At 35.1% G+C, this 10062-nt stretch overlaps 1 protein-coding gene across 3 annotated transcripts in view; it reads right to left on the bottom strand.

The window, feature by feature from the left end:
* Positions 1 to 203: 203 nt before the first annotated feature.
* CNOT6L (CCR4-NOT transcription complex subunit 6 like) overlaps positions 204 to 10062 on the bottom strand; it is a 117504-nt gene continuing 107645 nt past the window's right edge. For all 3 annotated transcript variants that reach the window (XM_045994840.1, XM_045994844.1, XM_045994837.1), the window contains exons 11-12: positions 8614 to 8816; positions 204 to 3892 (exon numbers count right to left, since the gene is read on the bottom strand). In XM_045994840.1, the coding sequence (XP_045850796.1) occupies positions 3680 to 3892; positions 8614 to 8816 (416 nt within the window). In that variant the 3' untranslated portion in view covers positions 204 to 3679. The remainder of the gene's footprint in view (positions 3893 to 8613; positions 8817 to 10062) is intronic.

Genomic DNA, 10062 nt, shown 5'->3' with positions numbered 1-10062 from the left:
ACAGGATGCTTATTAGTAAAATTAAATATCTGCCTATGAATATCAGAAAAGTAATTTGAAAAGAAAGAGCTTGGAACAAGGCAAATGGGGGAGGGGGCGGGAAGCTGGTCTCAGAACCCATTGTGCCATTACCTGACTTTAACATGTGATATTCAAACGAACGTTCACACGCCTTACATCAAAGAAATGAAACAAAAATATTCAGCTACGTTGTACAAAATTTTTTTTACATAAAACATCATAAATCTTGAACAGATTTACTCTATCTGAATTCTAAAAAGTTGCCTATAGAATGGTGCTGGGATTCTGTTCTCTGCTTGCTTTTAGGCAGTGCTGTTGCTTAAAAGTGGACACCAGGCACAATATTTTAAAACAAAGTCAACAAGCAAGGAGCAGTAAGTGGATTTGAGCCTTTCCCAGATGTCAGTCCTGAGGATGCTGCAATATTCCCCATCAAAATGTGTAAAGCTATGAGGCGGATACTGATGCCTGAGAGAGTGGGTGACTTGACATGCACTTGTATGACTGTTGTAATAGCAAACAGTGCAGTTTTCCCTTCCTCAAACAACACTGTTTTAATAAATTTAAAGAACACTCCAGTTCTTAGACAATTATCAGAAATCATATTTAACAGTTAAAAAAAAAACACACACTATCACAACCTAAAAATGCCCAAATTTTCTCTTAGCTTCAGATAAAATATGCAGCAGCCCCAATGGCATAAAGCTTATTAAACTTAGATTCTGAGAACTAGAAAGTATATAAGCATAAATATTTACTTTCATTGAATATATACCATATGTCATTCACCTCTTCCTTTTGGCTTCTCACTGCCAAAGTTCCAAATGGCATGCATTGTAACAAGACAATACTGAGGAGAGCAGCATTTCTGATCATCTGAATTGGCAGCTCAAAACAGATACCACTCCTTTTACAAAGGGAACAAAGGGTGAAAGGTGTGTGAAATCTGGGCAGTGGGCTAGAGGGAAACCGTGCACATGAAATTTGGGTTACCATGCCCCAAGTGTGTGTGCCACCCAAAACATAACACAATTACCTACTTCAACAGAGCTACTACCAACATTTACTAAAACCACATTAAAAATACACAGGATAATGAATGGTTTGAAAGAGTGCATTTGGAAGCAGAGAGAACCCAATTACACACCTTCCTGCAACAGAGTGCCTCGATCATACACAAAATAAACTTAAGCTGTTTACAATGTTTCCCAATTTTTTTTTATTTTTTCCCTCTACATTTAACTATTAAAAAAGTTTTTTATTAATAAATGGGCTCCTCTGTGGTTCATATACAATCATAAGTGAACTTTAAATTCCATTTTATACAAACATCTCAAAAAATATTGGGAGTGAAGTATGGTAGGAAATATTGCTCACATTGCTAATTAACATGCGTATATGAAAGGAGGAAAATGTTTTGTTAGTGCATATACCTCCAGAGCAGAAAACCCACCCAAAACAAAAGATTTAAAATAAAACATACAGTAGCTGATTACAAAAAAAGGTAATGTCCACAAAATTAAGTTTTTCATGCTATTCTACTTTCCAGTACTATGGTTCAGGTAATCAATTTGCATGGCTAGATGTTGAATGTTTGAGGTATATAAGAAGGGATACCTGCACATTGAGGAAAATCTGTCACCTTAACGGTTGTTTCTTTGTTATTTGTTTGTTTATTCGGTACTTTACCATTTTTAAAAGAATATTTTATTTACATCAAACTTCACTCAACTACAATGACATTCCAATTATAATAGATGACAAACAACGCCTCTATCACTAGGCACTTTTAAAAGGAAGTTTAGGCTTTACAGAACCCTTCTGATGCAATCCCGTGTATGACATTACATCATCCCACCACCCTCGTCCCACCAAAATTATCCTTCTGGGGAAATATTATCTTATACAGCCTGATTAAGTTACTATGGAAGAAATTAGTATAAAAGGACCAAAGGAAATGCATCATTTAAGACTAATAAAACAGCCTAAGATGTTAGGTTTGAAAGAGGAGGCAAATTGTATATATTTAAAACTAATTAAATAATTTAAATTTGACCTGTACTTTATATATTAGTGAGACACAAATATAGGCTATTTTCTTTTAAAATTTCATTCACATAATGGAAAATTTCTTGTTTATTAAAAATATCACATTTTGAGACTAGAAACAGTAAAGTGCATGAAAAGTTTAAAATATAAATTTCAGAAAACTCTTATAGCAGCAAAAAAGCAGAATAAAGAAAAACTTAAAAACACAGACACAACCTTTTCCTGTTAACTGTGCCATAATTAACATCAAGTAGCCAACCAATTTTTCCCCCAGAAAACAGTATTACGTTCACTGCCTCTTGAATCACAGATTTTTAACTGGCCCCTCCTGGGCAAAAAAAGGATTCCAACACTTCTAAAGAGCATCGACAGTTGGGAATAAACCAGTAGCTTCTTAATTCAACCCTGACAGACAACGGAAACAAAGATTAAAAGCATATAATGGCCATTTGGCAACTAGAGTCAGGAAAAATGATCCGAGGTTTTCAGCTACTCCCTGTTCTTTCTCCCCCCCGCAAATCCTTTCCACCGTTACCTCAAAAAGCCAAAACTAATAGCCACTTGCCCTACTTTGGGAAATACATGAGATATTTGTATCGCTTTTCCCTTTTAAAACTTGGATCGGGGGTTTTTATTCAGTAGTTTGTTTTTTTTTTAAACATTTGACTATAACAGCAAAAGTTATTATACAGATCATATAATATCTGTTTCTCTAGCACAACCAAACAGAAAAAGGTAGATGAGAATAATGAAAAATACCGGACACTAATTTTGTGGGCATCCTAATATATAACATATCCTATTTTCAAGATGTGTGGCAGTAGAAATTACCCACTATTTCCCAATAAATAAACTGGACAGAAAGGCTTAAAATTAATACTTCTAATGAGGTTATAACTAATGGAGGAACTAAATACAGAGTGATTCCGCAAAAAAAAAAAAAAAAAAAAAAAACAGCGCTTGCCCAACAAACTGTCATGTGCTGTTGAATGCTTGATTTTGAAAGCATATTGTGCAACCATCTTTAATTTCTCTATTTTTCATATTATGGTTAAAGGCTATATCATAGTTTATGTACAGATCTAGCAAATTTAAGTGCTTTGTTAATGTGCAAAAGACTTGGGGAACCAGAAATCAGTTTGTTATAATGGAAAACAGAAATCCAAGAAATTTTTCCTGTAAGGCATGCCATCATTCAGTTTAAAACGTCATATTTATAGTTTTTAAAAATTGCCTTTTACAAAAATGGTTGGCTCATTTGAAACCATTCAAAAGAAAGTATTTGTTTTGGAAAAACAAATACACTCTTGTTGGGCCTTGAATTGGTGATTGATTGATTATGAATGTTGACTCCTAATATAATACGAAGAAGGTCGAATTTAAAAATATGTTAAATTAAAAATTTGGAAAGAGTAATACTTTGGTTCCAGCCCTAGTGCCAAATGATACCAATATGCACAAAATTGTACAAAATCTTAGAGCAAACACATAATGAAAGGAACCTGAAGAAGCAGCTTAAGGATGGCCATACTTCACTCCTACATACTTTGATTTACAACTGTACAGGTCCATAGCAACAGCTCCCCCGGCGTCGCGGGGCAGTACTCCACTACCTCCGGTTAGGCAAGTGAACACCATTGACAAGAGGCAGAAGTGGAGGGTGGAGTTCAAGTTGTGTTAACAGTGAGAAGTGGTCTGAAGGGATGTGAGGGTGTGGACACCCAGTGATGTTGTTCTCAACCAGCCATTGAGGATCTAAAGGCCCCAGGACACCAAGCACGTTCATATGAGTCTTGGAATAGAAAATGTAGTCAATCACGCCCTGGAAAGAGATGGGAGGTTGGGGAAAAAGAAAAATAAATGCTTAGAAAGAAAGAATAACTCAAGATACATAAAGAACAATCCATAATTTGTAAAAGCCAAATACCTGAGTAACCTGTACGTTCGGTACCTGTTGTTGAGACAAGTCAAACAGGACTCAAGTCTTCAGTGGGTATTAACGAAATAAAGAGGGCTCAACAGGGAAATACATGACCCTACTGGTCATAAAGCCCTGCATTTGTGCACAAGTGGTAAGCAAACTAATCTAAACACACCATATTGTGTCTAGGCATCTCTTTAAAAATGGCTTGCTTAGGTCAGTGAAATCTAATACATCAGTATAAACATTATGGGAACTACACTAAATCTATCAGTTTCAACAAGCTGTTTTTATATAAATGCATTTCAAAAAGGTATGACTCAAATTAACTTTTTAATGTTAACCTGGCATTATTTTCAGTTACTTGCACATCAAGATATCCAAATACATCTGAACGAAGTCATGGTAAAGCATGTTTCAGATTTGCCAATTCTACTTCAGCTTTCCCAGATACGCCACATATGTACAAAATACTACATACAGTTAATTTTTTTAATGTCTTCTTTTTCATGTGTTCTCATTTTCACAAATTCTGGATTCTTTACCAAAAAAATTTCAGCAGGGATATATGTGTGTGTGTGTGTGTGTGTGTGTGTGTGTGTGTGTATACACATACACACACCCAACTCTAGATTTCTGCTCAAGTCTTAATCTCAGGGTCTTGATCTCAGGGTCTTAAGTTCAAGCCCTGCACTGTGTTCCACACTGGGCATGGAGCCTACTTAAAAAGGGAAGGAGGGATTATAGTCAAATTTCTTCCTAGATATCAAGATATGGCTGCGCCCAAGTGTGGAGAAATATTTCCAGATACGTAAGTATCTATTTAGAAATGCTACACATAATGAGTTCCAGTAGTATTTTAAATGTTATCACAATGAAATGGGCTACTTAAAATAAAAAGAAAAAAATTTAATGAAAAAAATTGTATTATCGAAATTTGGAAATAATTACTTCAGTTTGTTGGTTCTGACATGACCAAGACCAAAATAACGACATTGTTCTTTTAAGGAAGAAGGCCTCATTCAACATTTAGAAACCATAACCTTGCCACAAATTAAGGTACCTACTTGAATCCAAGAAAAGGACTTTCTGCCATTAATACTCCAAGTTCAAATAGTTAAGAAATGGTATTTGTACAAGGTATTATCCTTTCATTTTGGCTCATGCCCTGTTTTACAGTGACATTTTAGGAAAAGGGTTAATAAGGGTCAGGGTATATTTATTTGCCTTTATGAGACCCCCTTTTTGCTTCAACTATAAAGTTAAAAAAACACAACTGAAATACTCTGTTACTTAGGTTGGATAAACCTAATGACTTTATTAGAGTGCCATTATGCAGATCAACTGCTAGACTTACAGAATCCTTTGCAAACACAGGCCTCAAGTAGATGTTAAACATTCTAGAAAGTAAGACATATTTAATTGGAGGCATCACTTGTAACTATTTTCTCAGTGTGAAACATCCAGAGTAAAATTTCTTATCAGAACCTTTAGCAAGGACATATCTGCAAACTCATCCAAATATCTGTACATATGTATTTACATTTATATACAGCCATATCCAAAAAGTAGGTTATTAATGATTCCTAACCTTTTTCTGACTCAAACTTTTTAAAAGGCTATAACGTAAGGAAAGTAATCTTTATATTAGGAAAGACTGTAATAAGTCTATAGAAACGTATTGGGGAAAAAAAGGTAAAAATAATGAAAATAATTTATGAGCTAGCATTATGCCAAGTTTGTTATATAAAAAGAATGTTAGAAAATTACATACTATAAATTTCATAATGTAATAGAGGAAGATTTACTACTTGACAAAACAAAGAAAGATTTACTACTTGCATCAACTGGCTCAGGCACACCCTTAGATTGGTGGGATAGAGAACAGCAACAGTGAAAAGTCTGAATTAAGCTGTTAATTCAATGTATCTGGTGTTAGAGTCTAAAGGTTTCTGTCCCCCTAAAATTCACATGCTGAAATCCTAACTCCTAATACGATGGAGGTGGGGTTTCAGGGAGTTAATTAGGTCATCAAGGTAGTGTTCTCATGAACGGAATTAGTGCTTTACAAAGAGGCCCCGGAGAGCTCTCGGACTCTCTGCCACTTGACGATACAGGAAAACAGCAGTCTGCAATCCGAAGAGGGCCCTCATCCAAACCCAACCATGCTGGTACCCTGATCTTATACTTCCAGCCTATAGAACTGTGAGCAATGAATTTCTGTTATTTATAAGCCACACAGTCTACGGCCCGTATTCTGTTAGCTATTATGAGGACACCTGGTCTACAAGTAATTCTCCTAACTGCTTACCCACCCTTTGGTATCTTCCCAATTAGTTCTAGATTAAAGGAATCTGACTTCTAAACATCACTTTTCTACATTTCTAAATCATTCAAGGACCAAGAAAGGAAACAAATGCTAAGCCAAATGAGTAAAATTTAACAATACTCTACTGATCCGATGGCAGAATGCTGTATTTAGATCCGTATGTAATGCTAATTACATTATCCTTTTATATTAACTACCCTTTTTTTACTGATTGACTTTAATAATAGGATGGCATAAAACACTTTACATAAAATGGAAACACTCACTGTTATTTGGACTAACAGCTTCATTCTCTGTTGTTAGATACGCCCAGTTTCTCCTCTGGTCATCCTCTCTTTCCCTCCCCAACCACCTGTCCCACCCATCTGTCTATCAAGTCAGCCAGTGTATTTATCTTCCCATGCACACCTGTCTCTCATGGATTTACAGCTCTATCCTTCTGTCTCATCCCATCCTACATACTCAAACATCAAACACTCTCTGAGTCATGCACTTGTGGTTCTTTACCTGTACTTCCTTGGACAATGAAAATGGTTCAATAAGATTTTTTTTTTTTTGGTTCAGTAAGATTTTTGATTCAATTATTAACACATGTATAATCTTTTGAAGAAATATCAACAAAGGATTTTAAGACAATTTGGATGGTTAAGAAAGAAGGCTCAGATTACTATCCCAAATTTTGTTTCTCTAATTTCTATTGATGGACAAGGAAAAATAACATTTATCAAAGCCTAGATGTGATAGAAATGATTTGGTCTTTTTAGCTACACGCATACTATAACAGCAATAAGAGCTGCAAAATTATTAAACATTTATTTTGGGGAACTTTAATTCAGATTTTCTGGGTTGTGCTGGCAGAGATGTATTACATATCACTATAGTCACAAGGATAGGAATTACCCTATGGTAAACTGTGTGCCAGGAAGTCTGGAGGTTTTCCTTGAAGGCTGCACAAGAGCAGGGGTATACTACAGTCAGATAGTACCTGCTTTCTTAATGCCCATCCCCACTCTGAATCCAATGGTATGTTGGGAGCTTGAACTCTACCAGAATGGGAATACTTACACCACAGAAATCAGCAAGCACCTCAAGTTAGTGTTTCCTTTTCTCAGAAAGCTGACTTTCTACCAGCACATGACTGCGTATGAGTGATCTGAATAAAATGAACTATCACTAGGAATAGTACTAACTACTTTAACAGCAAAAATACTAAAATTAGATTCAATTTACTCTACACAATTTTTTCCTCCACCTCATGATCACAAAAGTCAACTAATAACATCACACAGATTTCCCTTCTTCCTATTTGTTCCTTAAAAAGGGGCTAACAAGCACCAAAAACATAAAATGGTTATTGGAGATGTGAAAGGCCATTTCGAGAATTTCCTTTGGTATTTTCATTATATTCCCCCTAGGCTTCTTATATGAAACCACTTTCTAATATCTGCATTTTTTCAAGACAGTGCAAGATTTTAGTATAGATGCCTGAAGTGCCAGAAAGTCAAACAGAGAGGTACAGTGGAGGAGTTACATACAGTCAGAAAGACTGATCAGATCATTGGCAAAGGGAAAGTAATCTTACCTACAGAAAACAACTACAATCAATCTTTCTAAAGAACAATTTGTCTTGTACAGTGGGTCCTCTAAATTTTTTTATTTTGAAAAAATATCTTTTTCTTTCATTAAGCTGGAGTGTTCCACTGCCTGGGAATATATTAATTTGACTACGTGAACATATATATATATATATATATATATATACACATACATACATACATACACACAAAATAGACCCTAAGTACAATCATCTCTAACCCCATCTCCCAAAGAAACTTAGAAAATTTAAAGATAAATAAGACATCAATGGAAAGTACAAGGAAAATTTTGAGAGAATATTATGTAAATTCATTCAAGGTCAAATTACCCATATACCCATACCAGGTTGCTTATTATTTAGATCCTTACTGAAAGTTAGGGATGGTATGGACAAGTGAAGGTTAACTATATTAATAAATATAAAGTGTTCTGAACTAAGCATTTGGAAGTTTTTGTTATTTATCAGTATTACTTCAAATGTGAAAATCTGAAGGTTTAAAAGAGTTCTCAAATCAGTAATAACAAAGAGCAAAGCTAACAGATCTCCTGACATCAGAAGCATACTTAGTCAAGACATTTTGAGAATCTAAAAATTTCTGAAGATTATACAAGTAAGCATTATAAATGATATTTATCTTTCTTGTCCTATGTTTGTATTTGAAATAATTTCTGTATCAGCCCAGAGGCGGTCACTCACTTTGAAATCAAAGGTGTAATTGGTGTAAGGCATCAAGTTATTTTCATAGGCGCTCTTCAGTTGGAAGCCATGTGTGATTCTCCCTTCTGAGCTTCCATTCTTGCCGTTGCAGCTGAAGTTCATAAGACACTCATTGTACCTTAGCTCCTTGAAGTCTTTATGGTTGTCAGCTACTCCTCCATTGCTCAAATATTCCACGACACCTAGTAAAGAAGGAAGGAAAACTACCATTTAGCATTTTAGACCTTCTATAGGACTTTATGACCAAAATTTTGTTGTCAGGTTCAGAATGATTTAATTAGGTTGAGCCATATGCAATTGCCTTTTCGTGGTTGTCACTGTTAAAAGAAAAAAAAAAATCAAACACCAACAATTTCATATGGTTAAATCAGACTGAAGAGTATTTCCCTATTTCAGAACAAAGTATCAGGATCATCCAGAAATATCTTCAGGTTTCTTAATGGTTCTTCAAGCTAAAGATGATTCCCTGAGCCCGAGGTGGCATTCACCAAGAAGGTCTTAACCCTGAAGGCTTTTAGAATATTATCCTAAACCACTATATCTCGTTAGTATTTCACTATTCTATGCAGTGAATTAACAACTTTGGGACTATGTAAAATACAGCATACATAATAAAAAGTCATTTACAACAAAAATAGATTTTGGATCTTCAACACTTTTATGTCTAATGGTTAGGTAGAAAATATTCTTTATTTTGAACTATAGTGAGGCTCTTTCAGTCTCATACTATAAGGGACATTATATGCTACTTGGTCAAAAATATTAGATATTGTATAAAGAGTTAAAAAGAGTAGAAGCATTCGAAAAATATATTGCTTCCATTTAACAAGCAAATATGAGAAATATATCACAACCCTTTTGATGATGATTAGTGAACACTGTTAGCCATCTCTTTCTGTCTGTGTCAGGAATGACAGCAACATATCATGAGTTAAGTGATGAGCACAGTATCAGTACTGTGAATATGTGAAAAGCAACTGTCACTTATCTAGCACTTACTACATGCTAGGCACTGTTCCAAGTGCTTTATACACTTAAACCTCACAAACAACTTTATGTGGTGGATGAAATTGTTATCCCCTTATTTAAAAATGAGGAACTCAGAGACTGCACTTGTAAGTGGTCGAACCAGGTTCCAACCCTGACGGTCTGGCTCCAGAATCAGCTCACCATGCTGTACCGTCAAACGACAGCTCACTGGCTTAAAGAAAGCAAATGAAGCAGGAGAAACTTGTACTTGAGAGCATTCAACTCAAAAGAAGGACTAAGAAAAAAAAAAAAAAAAAAAAAAGAAGGACTAAGAAAGGAAGACATGGTTAAGGTGCCAACTGGGTTAGGTGCTGAAGACAAGTATTCATAAAAGGATGATTCCAACATTTATTCATTGAGGAGAAAAAGTAAAGATATTTTCTAGATTTGTGACTTACG

The sequence above is a fragment of the Meles meles genome, chromosome 2, assembly GCF_922984935.1.
Source record: "Meles meles chromosome 2, mMelMel3.1 paternal haplotype, whole genome shotgun sequence".
NCBI lineage: Eukaryota > Metazoa > Chordata > Mammalia > Carnivora > Mustelidae > Meles > Meles meles.
The sequence above is the reverse complement of the archived record's forward strand: the minus strand, read 5'-3'. Positions and strand labels throughout refer to the sequence as shown.